We start from the raw sequence: 25,956 nt of genomic DNA, 5'->3' as shown, positions 1-25,956 counted from the left end.
TTGGACTAGACTAACATTTAAAATAGTTTTTTTCAGGGCAGAGATCCAGCCTTGCTGATCACTGATTCTCTGTGGATCACTTTTTGTTAAACAAATGTTAAGCACAATTAAGGTGAAATACAAAAAATAATTTGAGGCAGTGGCAGACAGTTATTTTATTAGCCACATACACTTTACAGGATCCAGTAGTCTAAAATTCACATGTAGAAATTTACGTTGTATTTTTAGCTGCCTGCTGAAGATGAAGTCTTACTGCAGAAATTAAGAGAGGAATCAAGAGCTGTCTTTCTACAAAGAAAAAGCAGAGAACTGTTAGATAATGAAGAATTGCAGGTAAGAACAGAGCAAAACGTTGCTTTAGATGTTAACCATTTCTTATTTGTACTGCTTAAATCATGTAGGATTTCTTGGTGCCTAATGGAGTCAGTACTGCAGAGTGGTACTGCATAGGCTCTGAAGCAGCAGTTCCCACCAGAAGCAGCTGCTGAGTTTGCATAGGTCATGTCTCCCAAACACAGTGTTTGTTGTTTTTGTTAAAGGCCCTAGGTGATTCTAATATACAGCCAAGGTTGAAAACCACTGCTGTAGGGTCAGACTACAGAGGTTCAAATCCCAGTCCTGTTATGTGACTTTAGGCAATGGACTTAACATCTGTGGGCTTCAATTATAATCTGTAAAGTAGGGATAGTTAACCATATTATAGAGTTAAGTGGTTTAAAGAGGCAGTGTATATCAGAAGCTTGGTAGGCACTCAATAAATGTGATTTTTATTAGTAATGAAAAGGATAATAGGGCATGATTCATTTTAATATTGACTTTGCTAACTATCATTTTAGTGGAAAGCATGCATTTAACTACATTTTAAAATCTTGTTAACTTATAACGTCTTCATTCCCACAATTCTCTTAAGAACTTGTGGTTTTTGCTGGACAAACACCAGACACCACCTATGATTGGAGAGGAAGCGATGATCAATTATGAAAATTTTTTGAAGGTTGGTGAAAAGTCTGGAGCAAAGTGCAAGTAAGAATAATATAATTTACAAAGAAGTGTGTTATGTTAAGCATTTTAAATGCCTCAAATATTGGCCAGGCACTGTGGCTCATACCTATAATCCCAACACTGTCAGAGGCTGAAGTGGGAGGATCGCTTGAGCTTGAGTGTTTGAGACCAGCCTGGGCAACTTAGGGAGATCTTGTCTCTACTAAAAATCAAAAAATTATCAGTGTGGGAACATCTGCCTGTAACTGCTTGGGAGGCTGAGGTGGGAGAATTGCTTGAGCCCAGGAGGATGAGCTGTGTGATTCAGCCACTGCACTCTATCCTGGGTGACAGAGCAAGACCCCATCTTTAAAAAAAATAAATAAAGCCTCAAATATTTGAAGTCAGTGGTATGACATTTCAGTCAATTTAAGTGATTAATGAAATTTACAGTGAAAAAAATCACATTGGTATGAAGTTATTAAAAGAAATAATGTAGTTTATGACACTTTCAGCCTTCATTCTTAAGACAGAAGAAACCAAACATAAAAGAATGCAAGGCCACGCACTGTGGCTCACATGCCCATCTCTGCAAAATATAAACAAAAAAGACCGGGCACAGTGGCTCACGCTTATAATCCCAGCACTTTGGGAGACTGAGGTGGGTGGATCATGAGGTCAGGAGTTCAAGACCAGCCTGGCCAAGATGGTGAAACCTCATTTCTACTAAAAATACAAAAATTAGCCGGACATAGTGCTGGGTGCTTGTAATCCCAGCTACTCGGGAGGCTGAGGCAGAGAATTGCTTGAACCTGGGAGGCAGAGAATTGCTTGAACTTAGGAGGCAGAAGTTTCAGTAAGCCAAGATCGCTCCACTGCACTCCAGCCTAGGTGACACAGGGAGACTCCATCTCAAAAAAAAAAAAAAAAAAAAGAATGCAAAGATTTATGACTTAGGCTGGGCATGGTGCCTCACATTTGTAACTCCAGTGCTTTGGGAGGCCAAGGCAGGTGGATCACTTGAGGCTGGGCATTCAAGATCAGTCTGGGCAACAGAGAATATCCTCATTTCTTTTTTCTAAAGAAAGTATGACTTAATACTTTAAGTTTTTTTTTTTTGTTTGTTTTTTTAATTTTGTTTTGTTGAGACAGTCTCGCTCTGTTGCCCAGGCAGGAGTGCAGTGGCACAATCTCGGCTCACTGCAACCTCTGCCTCCTGGGTTCAAGCAATTCTCTTGCCTCAGCCTCCTGAGTAGCTGGGACTGCAGGCAGATGCCGCCATCTGGTTAATTATTTTTTTGTAATTTTTTAGTAGAGACAGGGTTTCACCATGTTGCCTAGGCTGTTGGTGAACTCCTGAGCTCAGGCAGTTCACCTGCCTCAGCTTCCCAATATGCCAGGATTACAGGCGTGAGCCACCACACCTGGCCAATATTAAGTTTTTGAATTATAAGCAGTCTCTGTTGTTCTTACTTTCATCTTTAATTATATGAATTTATGTCATTGTTTGCTAATTTATGTAGAAGTCATTTTTCTGTTATGTTGGCAGATCATTTAAATCTTTATTTTCTTTTCTTAGGCAATTTTTCACAGCAAAAGTCTTCGCTAAACTCCTTCATACAGATTCATATGGAAGAATTTCCATCATGCAGTTCTTTAATTATGTCATGAGGAAAGGTGATTCATTTTTATTGTCATCAGGGAATCAAGTAGGTTTTTGGTCTGTGCCTTTGTAAGTACTTCTTCCATGTGAAATCACTGTAAGTTTGCATAGTAGAATTTCTTATCTTTCTTTGAGATATTTCACTCTGTCACCCAGGCTGGAGTGCAACTCGATCTCTGCTCACTGCAACCCACGCCTCCTGGGTTCAAGCTATTTTCCTGCCTCAGCCCCCCAAGTAGCTGGGACTACAGGTGCATACCACCATGCCTCACTAATTTTTTGTACTTTTAGTAGAGGTGGGGTTTTAGAGTGTTAGCCAGGATGGTCTCAATCTCCTGACCTTGTGATCCACTCGTCTCGGACTCCCAAAGTGCTGGAATTACAGGTGTGAGCCACCACACCTGGCTGAATTTCTTGTCTTTTCACCAAGATATATTACATTGTTGTTGAGTCTCTTGTGGAGCTTACTAGAAGCTGTGATTTTTTTTTTTTTAACTATAAACTTGGGTTAGTATAAAAAACAAAACTTTTTTAAACCCTCATGTATCTTAAAGATAGTAGTAGACTAGAAATATTAAGAGCTGAGCCAAGAGTTTTGATGTATGGTTATTTGAAATAATTTTAATTTACTGATAATTTTATTTTACCAACATATTACAGGTTGAGTTGCCTGAAAGCTTAGTTTCAAACCCACAACTGTACTATAAGTTTCAAGGAGCTTTTATTAAACAGCTTGGAGTTATGATTCCTAAAAGTGCCATAATTATCTGTGAAAGCCTATTGTATATAATCTTTAATACTTGGTTGCTGTAATTAATCTCAGAAATAAAAGCAGCTTCATTGAAGGCATAACATACTAGCTGTCCCTATTTGGTGGAACACCAAGTTTACTTGGTAAAGAACAGTATCTTCAAGGTGTCAATTTTATTATAGCTTTAGTCATGGTGGAATTGTTGAACTTTGCCAACCTATGGTTTTCTTCTCTATTTCAAGCAATTTTGTGGTGAGAAATAATGTTTTTAGAATTATTTGATTAGCTTGTCTCAAATCTAGCTTTTTTTTGAGACTGAGTTTCACTCTTGTTACCCAGGCTGGAGTGCAATGGCACGATCTCGGCTCACCGCAACCTCCGCCTCTTGGGTTCAGGAAATTCTCCTGCCTCAGCCTCCTGAGTAGCTGGGATTACAGGCACACGCCACCATGCCCAGCTAATTTTTTGTATTTTTAGTAGAGACGGGGTTTCACCGTATTGACCAGGATGGTCTTGATCTCTTGACCTCGTGATCCACCCACCTCAGCCTCCCAAAGTGCTGGGATTACAGGCTTGAGCCACCATGCCGCCCGGCTGTCAAATCTAGCTTTTTATCTCCTTTTTTATATCTGAAGGATAGATCTTAAGAATTACATTTCATTTTCTTATTTATTGTCAGTTTGGCTTCATCAGACAAGAATAGGACTCAGTTTATACGATGTCGCTGGGCAGGGGTACCTTCGGGAATCTGTAAGTATTAACCTTATAGACATTATATTAACGCATATAGATACAAAAATCAGCAGTATTTATCACTGGGTGTTGGGATTACAGGCTATTCTTTTTCTCTTTGTTTGTTTGTTTTTAGAGAGATAGACTTTTGATCTTGTTGCCCAGGCTGGAGTGCAATGCCACGATCTCAGCTCACCACAACCTCCACCTCCCGAGTTCAAGAAATTCTCCTGCCTTAGCCTCCCAAGCAGCTGGGATTACAGGCATGTGCCACCACATCCGGCTCATTTTGTATTTTTAGTAGAGACGGGGTTTCTCCATGTTGGTCAGGCTGGTCTCAAACTTTCAACCTCAGGTGATCCACCTGCCTTGGCCTGAAAATGCTGGGATTACAGGCATGACCCACTGCGCCTGGCCTCAGGCCATTCTTATAGTACTTTGTTTTATTTCTATCTGTGTGTGTGCATTTTAGTTTTTCCGTAACAAAGCAACTTGTACACTTTCAACTTTTAAAATTGAACATCATCTTTCCAGTGAAACAAAACAAAAAAAAAAACAGATTTAAAAATAAACAACAAAATTACAATAGAGAATCTTTGATTCCAAATAAGATCCTGCAGGTTCTACTGATTCTCTCATGGAGTGGCAGGGCTCAAGTCATCAATAAGAGAGAATTTATGCCAAGCGTGGTAGCTCACACCAGTAATCCCAGCACTTACTGGTGTAAGTATGGAGGCTGAGATGAGCAGATCACCTGAGGTTGGGAGTTCAAGACCAGCTGGACCAACATGGAGAAAACCTGTCTCTACTAAAAATACAAAATGGGCCAAGTGTGGTGGCTCACGTCTGTAATCCCAGCACTTTAGGAGGCAGAGGCGGGCGGATCACAAGGTCAGGAGATCGAGACCATCCTGGCCAACATGGTGAAACCTCATCTCTTTTAAAAAAAAAATAATAACAAATACAAAATGGTCCAAGGCAGGAGAATCGCTTGAACCCAGGAGGCAGAGGTGGTTCTATAACCCCATTTGTTTAAAGTTTATTTTCTTTTTTTAAACAAGAGAAAGCGGACAGGTAGATGTTGGTAAATGCTAACTGTCCATATTCACATAGAGACACAGTGTACTCTGCGCTGAATATACAGAGGAAAACAGCTAGAAATCTATGTACTACTAGACAGGGACCTAGCACCCTCCAACTTCTAACAGAGCAAAGGGAACAAGTGGTTTTTTTTCTTCCCCACAGACCTTGGTGCTGTTGATTCCATATAGCTTTTGTTGAGACATAGGATGTTTCTGTTTTGGGGTTGTTGTCTTTCTTTCTTTTTTTTTTTTCCTACTAATGTATATTGACTATCCAAATTCCTTTTTAGATTCTTTTTCTTCAACCTTTAAAAAAGGGACCTTTAAAGGGGAAAATAAAAAGAACATAGCATTTTAACATTTAAAAATAATTGAAAAACTTTTGATTATTCATGAATGCTATCACTGTCACTATACTTTAAAGGGCCAAGATTTTTCCCCTCTTTTTTATAGAAAATATAAGAGAAGCCAGACACGGTGTCTTACGTGTGTAATCCCAGCAACTTTGAGAGGCCGAGGTGGGTGGATCACTTGTGGTCAGGAGTTCAAGACCAGACTCACCAACATGGTGAAAGGCCATCTCTACTAAAAGAAAAATTAGCTGGGCATGGTGGTGGGCACCTGTAATCCCAGCTACTCAGAGGCTGAGGCAGGAGAATTGCTTGAACCTGGGAGATAGAGGTTGCAGTGAGCCAAGATCGAGCCACTGCACTCCAGCCTGGGTGACACAGCGAGGATCTGTCTCAAAAAAAAAAAAAAAGTAAACTAGAATAGAAGCAGAATATTTGGGCAGCTACTGCAACAGTCAAAGTGAGATGATAGGGCCCCTGACCAGGGTGATTGGTAGATGTAGAGAAAGCCAGAAACAGATGGTATTTCAATATGTATTTTGGACTCCCCTTCTCCCCAGAAAGAAAACACTGCTAGAGGAGCCAAAGACAAGTCTTATATTTTTATTTTGATGAACTGTTGGAATAGGGGCGAAGCAGGTGAGGACCAAGGTTGGAGATGACAAAAGAGTCCTACTTTGGACACTTCAAGTTTGAGAGGCCATTTGTCCTCTAAACTTAAAAGTATCTCAGATCTATCAGAAATATGATATTTGAAATGGTTAAAGCAAAAATAAATAACATTGTTAAAATAAATACAGGAAACCATGGGAGGGCTCAGTGGCTCACGCCTGTAATTCCAGCACTTTGGGAGGCCAAGGCAGGCACATCACTTAAGGTTAGGCATTCGAGACCAGCCTGGCCAACATGGCAAAACCACATCTTTACTAAAACTACAAAAATTAGCCAGTCATGTTGGTGCATGCCTGTAATCCCAGCTACTCAGGCTGAGGCATGAGACTCTCTTGAACCCAAGAGGTGGAGGTTTCAGTGAGCCGAGATTGCACCACTGCACTCCAGCCTGGATGACATAGTGAGACTCCATTTCAAAAAAGAAAAAGAAAAAGGAAAGCAAGCATGGGAGGTTTTTAAATATATAATCCTTAAAAGCTTTCTAAGTAGGACAAAACCCAGAAGTCTAAAAACCAGTAAATTCAGCTAAATTTTTAAAAATCTATAGGGCAAAGCCCATGATAAAGTAAAGAGAAAACAACAAACTGGGGGAAATATCTGAAATGGTCACAAATGACCAATTACCCTAGTATATAAAAAGCTCCCAGAAATCAAGAAGGAAGCCACTGACCCAATAGAAAACAGGGCAAAGGTATAGATAATATATAAAAGTAAAATCCAAATGCTTCTTAATCACAAGAAACAACTTTAACTTCACATAAGAGAAATGCCAGATAAATCTACACTAATATGCCATCTTTCACCTATCAAATTAGCAAAGATCAAAAGTTTGAATTGACACCTTTAGCGTTTCAGTAATTTTTTCACAGTGCATCTGAGCCAAAAGAAATCCCTAACAGTTTCAATTATTAACCAGTTAATTCAAACAATTTAATGAGTATTCATTAAGCTTATTAGCCATTTGAAAAAATAATAGACTTAAATTGAAAGAAGGTATTTTTATTTCATTCTTAAGTACAGTTACTAATGGGATGTGTTCAACTACTTAAACTTGGGAATTCAGTTGGACACTTGTCATCCTCATTTCCTGTTCACTAATTTTTGTATGGTACTTTACCACAGGAACCATCAAAACCATAAAGCTTTGCAAAGATTTATGTCATTAAAAGGAATATATTCATGACAGTTTGGGTTGGATGATTTAAAAAAATTTTTTTTTCATGAATAATATCCAGGCACATTGGCTCACGCTTGTAATTCCAACACTGAGAGGCCAAGGTGGGCAGATGCTTGAGTTCAAGAGTTCAAGACCAGCCTGGGTAACATGGTAAAATTCCATCTCTGGCAAAAACATAAAAAAATTAACTGGGCATGTCTTTGGTCCCAGCTACTCAGGAGGCTGAGGTGGGAGGATCACTTGAGCCTGGGAGGTAGAGGTTACAGTGAGCCAAGAGCATGCTACTGCATTCTAGCAGCCTGTGTGACAGAGTGAGACCCTACCTCAAAAAAAAGGAATATATTGAGATCCAGTGTTGAAAATGTGAACTACCTTGAGCACATAGTTCTAGCTTAAGCAGTATCTGTCATGCAGTATCTGACAAATGTCACTGTGTTTCACTCAAAATTTTAAAATACCCTGATGTACCCCTGTACATTCACTGTGGTGCTCCTGGGACACCTGTATGCAGAATTTGGGAACTGTAGAAATAGCCTTCACATTGCTGGTGGGAATATAAAATTCACATGGCATTTATCAGGAGATGGGAAGTTTGCCAGTGTCTATCAAAATTGTCTATGTACATAATCCACAACCCAGCAGGTCCACTTATAGAAATTGTATCCTACATTCTTTCACAATATCTATGAATGAAGAATAAGTTTAGCCCTTAATACTAGGAAAAAACGAAATGTTCCAATAGAGGCCTAGTTAAATATGCCACATCCATACAATGATATAATATGTAGCTATTAAAGAGTAGAAGCTTTGAGAGTCACTATGAAATGACTGTAAAATATATTATTGGATGACAAAAGCACTTTTCATAGTATGCTGATATATCCTGTGTGTAAAAAGAGAGAAAGGCCGGGTGCAGTGGCTCATGCCTGTAATCTCAGCACTTTGGAGGCTGAGGCGGGTGGATCATAAGGTCAAGAGATCGAGACCATCCTGGCCAACATGGCGAATCCCCATCTCTAATAAAAATACAAAACTTAGCTGGGCGTGGTGGCGCACACCTGTAGTCCCAGCTACTTGGGAGGCTGAGACAGGAGAATCCCTTGAACCTGGGAGGCGGAGGTTGCAGTGAGCTGGGATCATGCCATGGCACTCCAGCCTGGCGACACAGCCAGACTCTGTCTCAAAAAAAAAAAGGGGGGGAAATAAATACAAATATAAATGTATTCATTCATATTTGCATCTGTTACCTTTCAGAAGCTACATGAAGAGTTGATAATAAAGTTACCTCTGGGGAGAAGAAATAGGCGAGAGGCCTTTTTTTTTTTTTTTTTTTTTGGAGACAGAGTCTTACCCAGTTTCCTAGGCTGGAGTGTGGTGGCATGATCTCAGCTCACTGCATCCTCCATCTCCCAGGTTCAGGCAATTCTCCTGCCTTAGCCTCCTGAGTAGCTGGGACTACAGGCACGTACCACCGTGCCCGGCTAATTTTTTTTTTTTATATTTTAGTAGAGATGGGGTTTCACCATGTTAACCAGGCTGGTCTTCAACTCCTGACCTTGTAATCTGCCTGCCTCAGCCTCCCAAAGTGCTGGGATTACAGGCGTGAGCCACCATGCCTGGTGGTCAGAGACTTTTTTTTTTTTTTTTTTTTTTTTGAGATGGCGTTTCGCTCTTGTTACCCAGGCTGGAGTGCAATGGCATGATCTCCGCTCACCACAACCTCTGCCTCCTGGCTTCAGGCAATTCTCCTCCCTCAGCCTCCTGAGCAGCTGGGATTACAGGCACATGTCACCATGCCCAGCTAATTTTTTGTATTTTTAGTAGAGACGGGGTTTCACCATATTGACCAGGATGGTCTTGATCTCTTGACCTCGTGATCCACCCACCTCGGCCTCCCAAAGTGCTAGGATTACAGGCATGAGCCACCGCGCCTGGTGGTTGGAGGCTTTTTAATGACTATCTTTGTTCCTTTTGAATTTGAAACGATGTAGAATTTATTACTTTTCAAAAATGTTAAAACTTAAATTAGTAAAAACAAAATTTAATGTAGTTTTACCACTAAAATAGTCACAAATTTATCAATGCTGAATAATTTTTAGTAATGAAATTATATTATGCTATCTAATGAAGCATCAAGATTGGACATTTAACCCTTTGTTTTATTTTCAGGATTTAGAAAACTACATATTGGAACTTATCCCTACATTGCCACAATTAGATGGTCTGGAAAAATCTTTCTACTCCTTTTATGTTTGTACAGCAGTTAGGAAGTTCTTCTTCTTTTTAGATCCTCTAAGAACAGGTAAAAGAAAATCTTATCTAACTTAGATATTATGAGGCTATTATTGTATCCAAATCTCAATAACTAGAGAAAAGTCTTGAAAAATATCATTTATTTTCCTAAACATGTCACTGCCATTGAAAAAATTTGGTGAATTTCAAGGGGATAAAAAGGTACAACAAAACAGTAGCAGTACTTAGGTTACGTTTATCTGAAGATCTTTTATGATTTACTTGCACTGATATAACCTGCTGTGACAGATGGGGGGATGTCACCTAACAGTGAAGAAGTTTGAACTGGATAATCAGTCATTAATGCCTCCTTCCAGGGCCGGGCGTGGTGGCTCATGCCTGTAATTCAAGCACTGCGGAGGCCAAGGTGGGCGGATCACCTGAGGTTGGGAGTTCAAGACCAGCCTGACCAACATGGTGAAACCCCATCTTATAAAAAAAATTTTTAAAAAAAGTAATACCTCCTTCCAGTTTTAGGAAGCCAGATATTCTGATATAATTTGCTCTCTCTCTCTGCTATGTGACATACTGCAGAATTGTTCTCTTTTGGATGAAAAATACATGTTTGGAAATAGGAGAGTTAGCCAGCCAATAATGCATATTTTTCTCATTCTCTGTGGGGATTGGATTGGTAAATATGGCTTCATTAACAGTGTGTTTTATTACTGTTCAAACCTGCCAAGACTGAAACATATGTAACTGGAGCAGAGGAAAGGACAGAGAAGGTCCACATCAGAGTGCCTGATTGTCCTTCTGTCCTTGAAAATCCAGCTATGGGCCTGGCATTGTGGTTCATGCCTATAACCTCAGCACTTTGGGAGGCTGAGTTGGGTGGATCACTTGAGCTCAGGAGTTCAAGATCAGCCTGGGGGAACATGGCAAACTTTTGTCTTTACAAAAAAAATTAAAAAATTAGCCAGGCGTAGTGGTGTGAGCCTGTTGTCCCAGCTACTTGGGAAGCTGCTGAGGTGGATCACTTGAGCCCAGGAGGCAGAGATTGCAGTGAGCCAAGATCATGTCACTGCACTCCAGTCTGGGCAACAGAGCCAGACCTGTCTCCAAAAAAAAAAAAAAAGAAAAGAAAATCTAGTTATGAGTCCAATCACAGCATATGGTAGCTGACAGTGTTTTTTGAACTCCTCTACTATAGATTAATTTACATCTTTTCTCTTTCAAATTTTACAAAATAATATCAGTTGTTTTGTTAATTATATAATGTGCTAAGCATTTTACATGGATTCTTTCATTTTCCTCTCATAAAAGAAGTTACATTATTGTCCACATTTTATGTGAAAGGCAACTGAGACTTAGCTAGATTACATATTTAAAAGTGGCATTCAAACTCCCATCTGGACTGGGTGTGGTGGCTCACACCTGTAATCCCAGCAATTTGGGAGGCTGAAGTGAGAAATCGTTTGAGCCTAGGAGTTCACGACCAGTGCTGGTGACACAGCAAGACCTCTTCTGTACAAAAAAGAAAACCAACTCTGATCTGTCTACTCTTAACCACACCTGTGTATTGCTTTCTAGTCCAGAACCTGCCAAAAAAAAAATTATGGAGACAGTCTCCCTGTTTGTGTACCATCAGTACTATAAGCACAAACTTTTTTGAAAATCTGACATATGTGTAATTTTAGAATTTACTACCTAGATTTATATAGTCGGAGTATATAAGTAGAGATGTTATTAAATGTTGCCTATAGATTTCCTTTTTTTTTTTGGCAGGGGGATGGAGTTTTGCTCCGGTTGCCCAGGCTGGAGTGCAATGGCTTGATCTTGGCTCACTACAACCTCCACCTCCTGAGTTCAAGCAGTTTTCCTGCCTCAGCCTCCCTAGTAGCTGGGATTACAGGCACCAGTCACCACACCCTGCTAATTTTTTGTATTTTTAGTAGAGACAGGGTTTCACCATGTTGGCCAGGCTGGTCTCAAACTCCTGACCTCAGGTGATCCACGCCCCCATCAGCCTCTCAAAGTGCTGGGATTACAGGCATGAGCCACTGTACCCGCCCGAGATTTCCCTTTTCATAGCAATATTTAATGACTTTGGAGCATAAGAGCTAGAAGGTTTAAATTATCAATTGTGTGATTTGCTCGTTTAAAAAAAATTTTTTTAATTAAGTTGCTCTTTTCTTAAAATGAAATTAATTGTGTTTCTTTATGTTCTTAAAGGAAAGATAAAAATTCAAGATATTTTAGCATGCAGCTTCCTAGATGATTTATTGGAGGTAAATGTTTTTAAACTACTTAACTGTATCACTTGACAGTTGCTATCTTCTAATTATGTCTTTGTTTTCCATTAGCTAAGGGATGAGGAACTGTCCAAGGAGAGTCAAGAAACAAATTGGTTTTCTGCTCCTTCTGCCCTAAGAGTTTATGGTATGTTCCTATCATAATGCTAAAATTTGAATTATCCATTCTTCAGGTAATTGGTGTTCAGAGGACAGTTTTATACTTAGGAAGATATACTTTAAGATCAAACTATTTAATTACCTTAATTAAGCTCTAGTATTCTGCATTACCAAAATTTACTTGTTTAAATACCAATGTTTTAACTTTTTGGACTCCCCCCAACCTTTTCTTTTTGAAGACAGGGTCTCGCTATGTTGCTCTGGCAGTAGTGCAGTGGCATAATCACAGCTCAGTGCAGCCTTAACCTCCGGGGCTCAATCCCCACCCACCCCAGTACTGGGACTACAGGCTCCATGCCTACCTAATTTTTTTATTTTTTGTAGATATGGGATCTCACTGTATTGTCCAGGCTGGTCTCAAACTCCTGGGCTCAAGCAGTCTACCTGTCCTGACCTCACCAAAGTGTTGGGAGCCACTGCACCCAGCAGAACCCTTTTTAAGTTACTACACTTACTTTTTTTTTCAATAGAACAGAATGTAATTTGATCCTTGTTGACTCAGGAACATCATTATGAACATTAGCTATCATCATGCTTTGTTGATAAAATGTTGTTCCCAGGGTCTGCAGATGGAGATATTCTACATTAGACTGTTGGGTGGTTTGACTCCTTTTGGCATTCTTATCTCTGCTTTCAAGTGCTAGCATTTCAGTGCTTTTTGTTGACCTCTACCTCCATTAAATTTAGAAACCTAGGAATGTTTAAAAAGATTGCAAACTGAAAACAAATAATGATATAAGTGAAACAGCCCAGAAACTATGGCCTTCATGATAGGTTTTCTCTGTTTCTAGCTCAAGGGTTGTTCTGATCAAGATTGCAAGGGTAGCTGATAGTATTACACATAGGCCACTACCCTAATCGTAACATGAATAGTTTGAAAATCAAAATAGTAACCAATAAAAATAACTTCTTGTTAGTCCATTCTTCTGATTAAAACTTTATTATAGTCATAAGTGTCTTTATTATCTTTCTTCCCAAGGCCAGTACTTGAATCTTGATAAAGATCACAATGGCATGCTCAGTAAAGAAGAACTCTCACGCTATGGAACAGCTACCATGACCAATGTCTTCTTAGACCGTGTTTTCCAGGAGTGTCTCACTTATGATGGAGAAATGGTAGTAGTTTAAATCTGCTGCTACGTTTTAAAAGTTTAGGCTCCCACAGTTTCCACAGACCCTTTTCTTGATACGATAAAATTTTATTTTTTGAACATGGAGAGTGCAGTGGCATGATCTTGGCTAACTGCAACCTTCAACTCCCAGGTTCAAGCGATTCTTCTGCCTCAGCCTCCCAAGTAGCTGGGATTATAGGTGCACACCACCCGTCCTGCCAATTTTTGTATTTTTAATAGAGTCCGGCTAATTTTGTATTTTTGTATTAGAAAAAATACAAAAATAATTTCGTATTTTTTCACCATGTTTGGCCACGCTAGTCTCAAATTCCTGACCTCAGGTGATCTACCTGCCTTGGCCTCCCAAAGTGCTGGGATTACAGGCATGAGCTACCAAGCCCAGCCCAGCATTATTTATATCAGTGTATAACAGTGTAAACTGATCAAATTACTTGAGATTCAGAGCCTTTGGTCTTAAGGTAAATTCACCCAAAAACAGCTGCATTATGGCCTCAGGGCAGATAGAAAAGATTAATATTTTGTTCATTTCATTGTCAGTGCACCTATTGTACATTAGTGTATTCTAGTTTAAAAAAAAAAAAAAAAGCTGAAGCCAGGCTTGGTGGTTTATGCCTGTAATCCCAGCACTTTGGGAGGCCAAGGCCAGAGAACCACTTAAGGCTAGTAGTTCAAGACAAGCCTGAGCAGTATCTCGAGATCCTGTCTCTACAAAAAAATAAAAAGATTAGTTGGGCATGGGTGGTATGTGCCTAGAGTATAGCTACTCAGGAGGCTGAGGCAGGAGGATTGCTTGACCCCAGAAGTTTGAGGGTATAGTGAGCTAGGATGAGGAGGCTGTACTCCAGCCTGGGCAACAGAGCAAGACTCTGTCTCAAAAAAAAAAAAAAAAGCTGGGCCGGGCATGGTGGCTCAAGCCTGTAATCCCAGCACTTAGGGAGGCCGAGGCGGGTGGATCACGAGGTCAACAGATCGAGACCATCCTGGTCAACATGGTGAAACCCCATCTCTACTAAAAATACAAAAAATTAGCTGGGCATGGTGGTGTGTGCCTGTAGTCCCAGCTACTCAGGAGGCTGAGGCAGGAGAATTGCCTGAAGCCAGGAGGCGGAGGTTGCGGTGAGCCAAGATCGCGCCATTGCACTCCAGCCTGGGTAACAAGAGCAAAACTCCGTCTCAAAAAAGAAAAAAAAAAAAAAGCTGAAACATTAGTAAATTATACTGGCTATTTTCATGTAGATAGTTTTGTCATTAAATTACCAGGTCAAATGCAGTAACACATGTCATGATTTAAATCTGAGAATCAGATGTTATTAGTCTCTAGAAGTGGCTATATGAGCAGCTAAAGATAACTAACATGCACTTGTCCTTTATTATGACAAAGTAGAATACTAGAGAAGGAAAATTCTAAACAGCATTTTAAAATCACCATTTTTTTGCTGTTAAAAACATGAATTAAGAATCTGATAAATTTCCCAAACCAGTTATGCTTAATAGAAATACTGTCATGAGAATGGGGTTTTACATTTTATCATATAGTTTCAATAACAATTTGCTAAGTAACGCCATTATTAACAGCAAAAGAGGGGAAAAGGCACAGAAAGTCTACTTTGTAACTCCCACAGCTATAAATGGTAGACAGTGAGGAGCTTGTAGTATTAATATAATGATTCCTGGTGAACAAAGAAAATCAGAGGCTGCAACTATGGATGAAGTCAGATCACAATCTGCATTCTTTAACTCTTTAGTGCAATTAATACAAAAAGGAACTTTTCTAAATATACAAAATTTTTATCTAAGTGAGAATCTCCCAATTACTTTACTACTTTTTACCATTTAAAAAAAAATCTGAGTATCCTGATTGGTTTTTTGTTTTTGAGATGGAGTGTCTGTTGCCCAGACTGGAGTGCAGTGGCGTGATCTTCCACCTCCCGGGTTCAAGCAGTTCTCTGCCTCCGCCTCCAGAGCAGCTGGGATTACAGGTGCACACCACCACACCTGGCTAATTTTTAGTAGAGACAGGGTTTCACCATGGGCTGGTCTTAAACTCCTGATGTCGTGATCTATCCGCCTCAGCCTGGGATTACCGTGCCTGGCCGAGTATCCTGTTTTTATAGGGAAGGCTTTCTGTTCTCTTCATGTCTTTCTGGCCTTTATATTTTGCCTTTTAATGGATGAGAATAGTGTCAGCTTACTGTACAATGTCTGGCAATCTCAAGACAGCTTCTTACTGGAAATCATCTGAATTAAAAATTTTAAACTATTTCAGAATAGCAATTTAAGTGTACTATTCTGTTCATTCCAGATAAAAACTGTTTTTCAAAATAACTGCACCAAAAAGAAGATAAAAGTTTATAGCTTAGTCACTGTCTTATCAGTTTCAAAATTGTAATGAAGCAGGATGCAGTGGCTCATCCGTCTAATCCGAGCACTTTGGGAGGGTGAGGCCAGATAATTGCTTGAGTCGAGGAGTTTGAGACTAGTGTCAAGCTCAAGACTAGTGTCAAGCTCAAGGAAGACTCCATATCTACAAAGAATTCAAAAAATTATCCAGGTGTGATGGCATGCTACCTGGGAGGCTATCATGGGAAGTTGCTTGAGCCTGGGAGATCAAGGTTGCAGTGAACTATGATCGTACCACTGCACTGCAGCCTGATTGATAAAGTGAGTTTCATTACAAAAACAAGTTTAATGAAAGAAAATTACTAGAGTTTAACACAGCAAATCTCTCATTAAAAAAAAATGAACTAGGGCTGGACACAGTGGTGCATGCCTGTAATCCCAGAACTTTAGGAAGCTGGAGTAGCTGAGTCACTTGAGGTCAGGAGTTTTGAGACTAGCTTAACCAACATGGCAAAATCCTATCCCTACTAAAAATATAAAAATTAGCTGGGCATGGTGGTGTGCACCCGTAGTCCCAGCTATTTGGGAGGCTGAGACAGGAGAATCACTTGAACCAGGAGGCAGAGGTTTCAGTGAGCCAAGATTGTGCCACTGTACTCCAGCCTGGGCGACAGAGCAAGACTATCTCAAACAAACAAACAAACAAATAAATAAATAAATAAAATCCTCAAAACTGTCCTGTGTAGCTTACATTTAGAATTCCTACTAGCCAATATTAAGTATATGAATGGATTTATCATTTCATAACTTAGGGAAAAAAATTAAATTTGCCACCTTTGATTGCAAAGTAGCTTCAAATCATAAGATACTCACCTGAAAAGTTTAATTTCAACTAAGGCCTCTAATGAACATTATTTTCTGTTCTATAGGACTATAAGACCTACTTGGACTTTGTCCTTGCATTAGAAAACAGAAAGGAACCTGCAGCTCTACAATATATTTTCAAATTGCTTGACATTGAGAACAAAGGATATCTGAATGTCTTTTCACTTAATTATTTCTTTAGGGTAAGTCATTTGCACAAGTGAGTCATTGTTCCCTTAAGATATGTTATATCATTTGGTTTAAATTATTTAGTAACCATTTTACCTAACTTGTGAATTTTAATTTTTTTCCTTTCTTGAGCTAGGGTCTGGCTCTGTTGCCTAGGCTGGAGTGCAGGATCGTAGCTCACTGTAACCTCCAAATCCTGGGCTCAGGCAGTCTTCCCATTCAGTCTCTCTAATAACTGGGACCACATGCCTGACATCCCAGCTACTTAGGAGGCTGAGGCAGGAGAATCACTTGAATCCAGGAGGTGGAGGTTGCAGTGAGCAAAAACCGTGCCACTGCACTCCAGCCTGGGTAGCAGAGCAAGACTCATAAGTATAGAATTTATCACAGATTTGTATTTCTAATGGTAGTACAGCTCCTGACATTTATGTATTTTTTTATTCTGCATCTAATCAGATCAGCTTTGATTTAGTGCATTTAAATTTTTTAATAGGAAAGAAAAAGAAACTAAAAACAGACTTGATTTCCTTCTGAAATCTGTTATGTAAATGCTTTTATTAAATTTAAAAATCACACCAGGCATGGTGGCTCATACCTGTAATCCTAGCACTTAGGGAGGCTGAGGCTTAGACAAACCTATTAAGTGAAAATCCAATCTTAGGAAAATAAATATATGTTTTAGAAAGTAAACACTGAACCTCTTTTTCATAAAGATTTCTTTTGTTTTCCTTTTTTTTTTTAAGAGACGGGGTTTCACCATGTTGGCCAGGCTCAAACTCCTGACCTCGTGATCCGCCCGCCTTGGCCTCCCAAAGTGCTGAGATTACAGGTGTGAGCTACCACACCTGGCCTTCATAAATATTTCTTTATAGTATTTTCTACTCTTACGATATTAAATTGTTTTTAAAAATACTTGAAAAATCCTTTTTTCAAAGCTTATTTAGGTTTGGTTATATGGGATAAGGTATTAAGTGTCCAGTGCTGAGCCCTATAATCCTGGGCTGTTTATAGAGTGTTTGGACATTAATATCCTAGTGATAAAGGTGGGCCTAGATGATTCACTCTAGATCATACCATTCAAGTCTATTACTATATTAACAGAGCATGTACTCATATTCTTAACTACTCCAAAGAGATTCCTTTATGGATACTCTGATTATTAGTGGTAACACATACAGAATGGGCATTAGTTAGTTGACTATTCACCAAGAATTTTAAGCTTCACATTTCCCAGTGAATAATGCTCACCTAAAGTATTTTGTAGTCCCACTGGATGACAGCAGTTTCTTCAGTCATTTTTTTTGGTTAATGTTTATAAAAAGGAAGAGTTTTGGGAGGTCTACCTCCATTTCTTGTATTACTTAGAATGCAAAATGTAGGGTAGGAACAGAAACAACAGATTGGGGATCTTAAGAGAATAGTGAAGCAGGAATGTAACATTCATGGAAAGTGAAAGGTCAAACAGAATAATTGTGAGGCCATGTTGAGGGCCCATTTGAGGTTGGAGAACATGCCTATGTGGAAGCAGCAATCTGTAGTCTTACTTTTTTTCCCTGAAGTTCTCGATAGTTAAGATATAGGTCTAGAAAGGTCAGTACACCAATCAAGAATTTAGGTTTTGCTGACTAATGTGGAATAAGATCAAGAAAGCTAAGATTGGCAAGAGAGAATGATGAGGTTTGTGGTCTTATAAGAAAGGAAGTATTAGTAGAAAGGGGTTGTGGGGCAAGAGAGGGAATGTTGTATATTTCATTTTTAACTTACAGATCTATTTCTACTAAATACAGGCCATACAGGAACTAATGAAAATCCATGGACAAGATCCTGTTTCATTTCAAGATGTCAAGGTTATCGTTTCCTTTAATTTACATATTACCAGATAATTATGAGATAGTCATTTTGTATTATATAAAATTTTATATGAAAGCAACTAATGAAGTACTTATATTGAATCAAGTATTTGCTGTTATTTGTTCTGAAATTATATTTAAATCATTGCAAATTGAGACATTTGGACTAATTATTTATATAGTTTATAATTTTAGCATGTCATTATGTTCTTACTGGAAGCATTCATTTTCATTGAAAATTAAGAGTCAGGCCAGACATGGTGGCTCATGACTGTAATCCCAGCACTTTTGGAAGCTCAGGCAGGTGGATCATCTCAGGTCAAGAGTTCAAGACCATCCTGGTCAACATGGTGAAACCCCGTCTCTACTAAAAATGCAAAAATTAGTGGCCGGCGTCTGTAATCCTAGCTACTTGGGATGCTGAGGCAGAAGAATCGCTTGAACCCAGGAGGCAGAGGTTGCAGTGAGCCGAGATCGCACCACTGTACTCCAGCCTGGGAGACAGAGGGAGACTCTGTCTCAAAAAAAAAAAAAAAAAGAAGAAGAAGAGAGTCAGCAGTCTATTCAACTGTAAACTGAATTTTTACCTTGGAAACTGCTTAGGTTCAGGCACTTTTTTTTAGTATGCTACCTCAAAAAGCCTGCTCACTTTGATACTAGATTACAGGAGACATCAGTCTCCTTAATTTTGTAGTAAAATTACTACAAATTTTATAGTAATTTTACTACAAAAAGATTACAAAACATGTACTAATTCCTTGTAAAGATCTATGTTGTACACTTCATAATATAGAAGTTCTTCTATACGTTCCAGTAAGTTTTAGCATAATTTAGCTTCTTTCTGGATGACTAATGTATATCCACAAAGAAATCCTCTCCCCCATCCTATTGGACATCAATATTGGAAATGAAGCTGTCACTATCTGAAATATTTAAATGGTTTTGTTTTTGTTTTGATGTTTTTGAGACGGAGGTCACTGCAACCTCTGCCTCCCAGACTTAAGCGATTCTCCTGCCTCAACCTCCTGAGAAGCTGGGATTACAGGTGCATGCCACCATGCCCGGCATATAGCTAGAATTTAGTAGAGACAGGGTTTCACCATGTTGGTCAGGCTGGTTTCGAACTCCTGACCTTGTGATCTGCCTGCCTCAGCCTCCCAAAGTGCTGGGATTATAGGCATGAGCCACTGCACCCAGCCCTTAAATGATAAATTAAGCTGAATTGCTAGCTAAAAAAGTTAAACCAAATCCTTGTTAGTCAGGTGTGGTGGTATGCGCCTGTAATCCCAGCTACTCAGGAGGCTGAGGCAGGAGAATGGCTTGAACCTGGGAGGTGAAGTGACAAGCCAAGATCACACCACTGCGCTCCAGCCTGGGCAACAGAGTGGCACTCCATCTCAAAAAACAAAACAAAACAAAAAAACTATAGACAAAACCTTGTTTCACTACCAGTTAGAAGGCAACAGAAAAATATGTAAGAAATTAGTTAACATGCAGTCCCAGCACACTGCATTAGATAGTTCTGCCACTAATTACCTATGTAGCTAGATTAGATTAGATGCTGAGCCTTGGTTTCTTCATCTATAAAACAAAGGATAATTATCACATACTTAAGGAGTTACCCAATAAAATGTGATTGTAGATTGAGAAAAGGAAATTGCCTCTCTGTTAAATGGAAAAGAATAAAAGAACAGGCCGGGCATGGTGGCCCACGCCTGTAATCCCAGCACTTTGGGAGGCTGAGGCGGGTAGATCACAAGGTCAGGTGATTGAGACCATCCTGGCTAACACAGTAAAACCCCCATCACTACTAAAAATACAAAAATTAGCCAGGTGTGGTGGCTCGTGCCTGTAGTCTTAGCTACTTGGGAAGCTGAGGCAGGAGAATCCCCTGAACCCGGGAGGTGGAGGTTGCAATGAGCTGAGATCCTGTGACAGACTCTGTCTCAAAAAAAAAAAGAAAAAAAGTAGAACAAAAAATTTACATAAGGCCAAGGGGCAACCCTCAAGTTTATTCCTCTGTACTTCAGTGGATGCAAACAGCCCACAACACCGTGTGTAATAGAAATTAAGTGGATTACATTTCATTGTATTATTTATTTTTTTTTTTTGTCGCTTGCAGGATGAAATCTTTGACATGGTAAAACCAAAGGATCCTTTGAAAATCTCTCTTCAGGATTTAATCAACAGTAATCAAGGAGACACAGTTACCACCATTCTAATTGATTTGAATGGCTTCTGGACTTACGAGAACAGAGAAGCTCTTGTTGCAAATGACAGTGAAAACTCTGCAGACCTTGATGATACATGATCTCTGAAAGACTAGACTGTGTTCAGTAAGAGATACTTGAATGCTGCATGTAAAGCCTTTAAAGGCTTTAAAATCTTTAGAAATGGTCAAAATAAAACACTTATATAGGCCTAGAGAACACAGCAAATGTTTGGGTTGCTGGAATTTTGGTTGCAATAGTTTAGAAGCAATAGGACCACATATTGCTTGTTAGGAGAGGGGGTAAGTTCTGGTTCCTTTTAGCTCAAAGGATTTGCTGTAAGTAGATGATATTCAGTTTAAATCTGTATACTCTTCAAAGATGAAGTTTCCATGGAATTTGTCTGACATTAGTCATTCAGAATGTGAATATTTGAATGACAGTGCATATATATACACACACATATATAATCTCAAAGATTACAGACTTTCTTATTCATTTGAGTAGAGCCATTTCATTTCTGAGTTAGGATTAGGACTTTTTTTTTATTTTTTTTTGAGATGGTTTAAGGGATTCTCCTGCCTCAGCCTCCTGAGTAGCTGGGATTATAGGTGCCCGCCACCATGTCTGGCTAAGTTTTGTATTTTAATAGAGACAAAGTTTCACCATGTTGGCCAGGCTGGTCTCGAACTCCTGACCTCAAGTGATCTGCCCACATCCCAAAGTGCTGGAATTACAGGCATGAGCCACCACACCCAGTCTTTTTGGTTTTCTTGTTTTTATTTTTGAGACAGTATCCCTCTGTTGCCCAGGCTGGAATGCAGTGGCACAGTCTGCTCACTGCAACCTCCACCTCCTGTTTCCAATCCAATTGATTCTATTGCCCCAGTCTCCTGAGTAGCTGGGACGTGAGGCATGCACTACCATGCCCAGCAAATTTTTGTATTTTTAGTAGAGGTGGGGTTTCGCTATGTTGGTCAGGCTGGTCTCAAACTCCTGACCTCAGGTGATCCACCCACCTCGGCCTCCCAAAGTGCTGGGATTATAGGCCTGAGCCACTGCACCCAGCCTTGTTCTTTAATATGATGTTTTAATAAAATGTATTCAAACTAATATTTTACTTTCATGAAAATCATTGGTATAAAAAATTTGTCTAGTTTTATTAACCAATACCAGAGTTACATTTTACAAAATTTAATTCCAAGCCTGGGCAACACGGCAAAACCAAGTCTCTACAAGAAATAAACAACATTAGTTGGACATGGTCGTGTGCGCCTGTAGTCCCAGATCCTTGGGAGGTTGAGGGGGGAGGACTGCTTAAGCCCAGGAAGTTGAGGCTGGAGTAACTGCACTCCAGCTTGAATGACAGAGTAAGACCCTGTCTCAAACCAAAAAACGAACTTCATTTTAAGAATTTTTGTTAAAGAATTTATGTTAATTCAGGGTAAAGACTTGAGTTATACATTACATTTCATTTTTATGAGATGCTAAAAGATTAGAAGAAGGTAAACTATCATGAACTATGATCCAGAAGGAACTGGATTTTTTTTTTTGAGAGTCTTGCTCTGTTGCCGAGGCTGAAGTGCAGTGGCACAATCTTGGCTCACTCCAACCTCTGCCTCCCAGGCTCAAGCAATTCTCCTGCTTCAGCCTCCTAAGCAGCTGGGATCACAGACACCTGCACCATGCCTGGCTAAAATTTTTGTATTTTTAGTAGAGATGGGGTTTCACCATGTTGGCCAGGCTGGTCTTCAACTCCTGACCTCATGATCCGCCCACCTCAGCCTCCCAAAGTGCTGGGACTACAGGCATGAGCCACCACATCTGGCCAGAACTAGAAGTAGGAAAAAGTGAGTGAAAGAGGCTTAAAATAAGACACACCATTGAATACATTTATGGGAAATTTTATACTTTACATAAACAAAGTATAAACTTAAGGCACAGTGATTAACTGTATTTATAAACATTACAAAGTAGCCACTATTGGACAAGTACCAAAAGTAAAATTCAAGAAACAAAACATAAGTCACTACTTCCTTTTACTACAATCATAACATTTTCTGGGTAAACTCTTTAGATACTAGTACCTCTAGGGAAGAGAGGATTCAGATCACTTTTAGACACACCTACCTTCACTTGATAACCAAGTAAATATGTGAGTAAGGTACTATCTCTAATTAAGTGAAAAACTAGAAGGAAAAGGTCAGGTTAGCATGTTTTAGAGCTATTGGTAAACTATAACTCATGGGACATTATATAATCAAAAGATTAATCTTTTTGAGATGGAGTTTTGCTTGTCGCCCAGGCTGGAGTTCAATGGCGCGATCTCGGCTCACCGCAACCTCTGCCTCCCAGGTTCAAATGATTCTCCTGCCTCAGCCTCCCTAGTAGCTGGAATTACAGGCATGTGCCACCACACCCAGCTAATTGGTATTTTTGGTAGAGACAGGGTTTCTCCATGTGGGTCAAGCTGGTCTCAAACTCCCAACCTTAGGTGATCCGCCCACCTCAGCCTCCCAAAGTGCTGGGATTACAGGCATGAGCACCGTGCCCAGCCAAATTTAGGAATATTTTCAAAATAAGCTTTACAATATATATCTTTATAAGGCTTACAAATAACCAAGTAGGTAGAGGAGTGGCCAACTACGTTCAAGTAGTTGCTTTACTGTTGCTACTTTTAAATGGAATGACGAGTAATTTCATTAGGCTATCATTGCACCTCATACAATATCTATTAGCTCCTGATGGATTAAATCTATACCTGTCCCACTATCCCCAACTCCCCCAAACCACTTTTCTGTAAGATTAACGCTGAATGGATAATATAACCAGGATGCCACATGGATAATCACTAGGTATTACCATTTGAATACAAATAACATTAATAAGTCTATTCCGTAAGTAGTGGTAGTGTTTTTAACATTATGTTTAAAGCTAGTTATTTGAGTCCTGAAAAAGAATACAAGATTAAGTGGCTTGCATTAAAAAATGGAAGCCTATCTTAATATCTGGTGTTATAAATGCAGATTCTTCCATAAAACAGTTTTTCTCAATCAAAGAAAATTCAGAGTGCTTCCATCTTGCTCCTTTTATTATATGGTGAAGCGTCCTTAGTGTAAAATTAATGGTTAGATATAAAAATGCACAGCATAACATGAGAAAATCTAGGAGAAAATATCCTCATTTCAATCTGAGACTGGGGGATTATCAATTCCAATTAGACTTAATCAGCAACTTACCTTTTTTTAAAAAAAATACACAAATGACAGGCTTGATAATTTAACTCTTCTTAACAATTAAGGCTCTAAGACATCCTTAAATTTTTTAAAAGATCATTTTAAAACCAAAGCACTAATTCTATGCACAGTAAAAACAGTACAAATATCTGAATTTCAGATCTGACTTTGGCTAGATAGAGCCTAAATATGAAGAAACATTTTCCCTTTTCAGATATTTTAATAATTTAAAATATAAATAATTGTATTAAGTCCCACTGAATAAAAGAATGTGAAAGTTTCTGGTATTAAAAAAAAAAAAGAGTTTGAAGCTTGATAGTCATTTCATTTTATGGTGGGACAGAGACTGGATTTTGCTTGCTTTCCATAATTACTTCACTGTCTCCCTCCATTTCAAAATTGAGATTCACAAATGAGTTGGATACCACTGTCTCTGGTTGATCTGTCTGAACAATGGAATCAGTCTGCAATTTATTCTGTTGGTATTGTCTTTCTGCTTCTTCAGACATCCTGTTTTCTTCTTCTTCTTCTTCTTCCTAAAAAAGAGGAAACATTAAGAATAGTTGAAATATGAATGTATAGTGCTGTTTCCCCGCTGTCAGCTTTTGTTTAAAAAAAAAAAAAAAAGGACATTAGTGACATGTTCAATTCAGTTTGGTCCAATTAAGACATACTATCCCGCCGGGCACGGTAGCTCAAGCCTGTAATCCCAGCACTTTAAGAGGCCAAGGCAGGTGGATAACGAGGTTGAGATCGAGACCATCCTGGTCAACATGGTGAAACCCCGTCTCTACTAAAAATATAAAAAATTAGCTGGGCATGGTGGTGTGCACCTGTAATCCCAGCTACTCAGGAGGCTGAGGCAGGAGAATTGCCTGACCCAGAAGAAGGAGGTTGCGGTGAGCCGAGACCGTGCCATTGCACTCCAGCCTGGGTAACAAAGAGCGAAACTCCGCCTCAAAAAAAAAAAAAAAAAGACATACTATCTCTTCTTCTGCTCTCAAAATGAAATAACTACAGTAAAACATTTTAAGGAAAGTAGTTTTTTTTTGTTTTTTTGAGATACAGTCTCTCTCTGTCACCCAGGCTGGAGTGCAGCGGCTCACTGCAGCCTTCACCTCCCAGGCTCAAGCAATTCTGCTTCACCACACCCAGCTAAGTTGGCCAAGGTGGTCTCAAACTCCTGAACTCAAGTGATCTGCCCGCCTCGGCCTCCCAAAGTGTTGAAATTACAGGTGTGAGCCACCGTACCTGACCTGAAAGTGGTTATTTTTTAAAACAGGGTCCAGCACTACTTCACTCAGGTGAGACCTGAATTAATTTTGACAAGGACTATATTTCTCTCATTTTGAGTCTAAGCCAAATAAAAAGTTAGCTTCAACTGTATCACTTCAATTGTAGGGTGCCAGCCTATTCGATTGAATAGGCTGGTTCATTTACTAAATGATATACAGCATCGTTTTCCCATAAGCACCAATTATACAGATAAGGCAGTACCTACCCCCAAGAAGTTTACAATTTAGTAGGGAAGTTAAGATACGTAAAAATCCTATTAAGACAGATGTAGAGATTTTGGGTAAATAATTTCTAGTTGCACAACTACTAAATTCATTGAGGAGGTGGCATTTGTATTGGACCGTCAGAACAAGTAATCAGCACACAGTGAGTAACCCCAGAAGATTACTCTGGGGTTTGCTTGACCATAGAGTGACCATTTAGGAGGTGAGTATAATAGTCCAGATGAGGTAATGAGGCTCTAAGTAAGACTTACAGTGTTAAGAAATACTCATTTGCTCATAAGACATGTTTGAAACCATACAACAAATGTTAAGTCAGCTAACCTTTCCAGCCTCATGTCCAGCCATTCCCACATTGTACCTTATGCTCCAGTGACAAGAAACAGATTTTTGCCATTTCCTCAACCACACAATATACCTTCATGCCTCTACATTCTAGCTTTACCTGAATTGGTGCCCTTTAATTGCTTAAAGAATAACAGATTCCAATATTTGTTGTGCTCATC

The 25,956-nt window shown here is 39.4% G+C and overlaps 2 protein-coding genes across 7 annotated transcripts in view; one reads left to right on the top strand and one right to left on the bottom strand.

Annotated features, from left to right (window-relative positions):
* Positions 1–20,925, top strand: part of PPP2R3C (protein phosphatase 2 regulatory subunit B''gamma) — a 45,182-nt gene extending 24,257 nt beyond the window's left edge. For 2 of the 3 annotated variants that reach the window (XM_054239871.2, XM_002753816.6), the window contains 11 exons: positions 229–333; positions 911–1,023; positions 2,561–2,658; positions 4,075–4,145; positions 9,578–9,710; positions 11,873–11,928; positions 12,004–12,079; positions 13,091–13,227; positions 16,514–16,651; positions 18,425–18,484; positions 20,610–20,925. In XM_054239871.2, coding sequence (XP_054095846.1) covers positions 950–1,023; positions 2,561–2,658; positions 4,075–4,145; positions 9,578–9,710; positions 11,873–11,928; positions 12,004–12,079; positions 13,091–13,227; positions 16,514–16,651; positions 18,425–18,484; positions 20,610–20,798 — 1,032 coding nt within the window. In that variant the 5' untranslated portion in view covers positions 229–333; positions 911–949 and the 3' untranslated portion in view covers positions 20,799–20,925. The remainder of the gene's footprint in view (positions 1–228; positions 334–910; positions 1,024–2,560; positions 2,659–4,074; positions 4,146–9,577; positions 9,711–11,872; positions 11,929–12,003; positions 12,080–13,090; positions 13,228–16,513; positions 16,652–18,424; positions 18,485–20,609) is intronic. The other variant, XM_054239870.2, reaches the window with a different exon arrangement.
* Positions 20,926–22,585: 1,660 nt separating this feature from the next.
* Positions 22,586–25,956, bottom strand: part of FAM177A1 (family with sequence similarity 177 member A1) — a 36,530-nt gene continuing 33,159 nt past the window's right edge. For all 4 annotated transcript variants that reach the window (XM_078334778.1, XM_078334777.1, XM_009005923.5 and 1 more), the window contains one exon: positions 22,586–24,469. In XM_078334778.1, the coding sequence (XP_078190904.1) occupies positions 24,263–24,469 (207 nt within the window). In that variant the 3' untranslated portion in view covers positions 22,586–24,262. The remainder of the gene's footprint in view (positions 24,470–25,956) is intronic.

The sequence above is a fragment of the Callithrix jacchus genome, chromosome 8 (assembly GCF_049354715.1).
Source record: "Callithrix jacchus isolate 240 chromosome 8, calJac240_pri, whole genome shotgun sequence".
NCBI lineage: Eukaryota > Metazoa > Chordata > Mammalia > Primates > Cebidae > Callithrix > Callithrix jacchus.
This window is presented reverse-complemented; position numbering and strand designations above follow the sequence as displayed.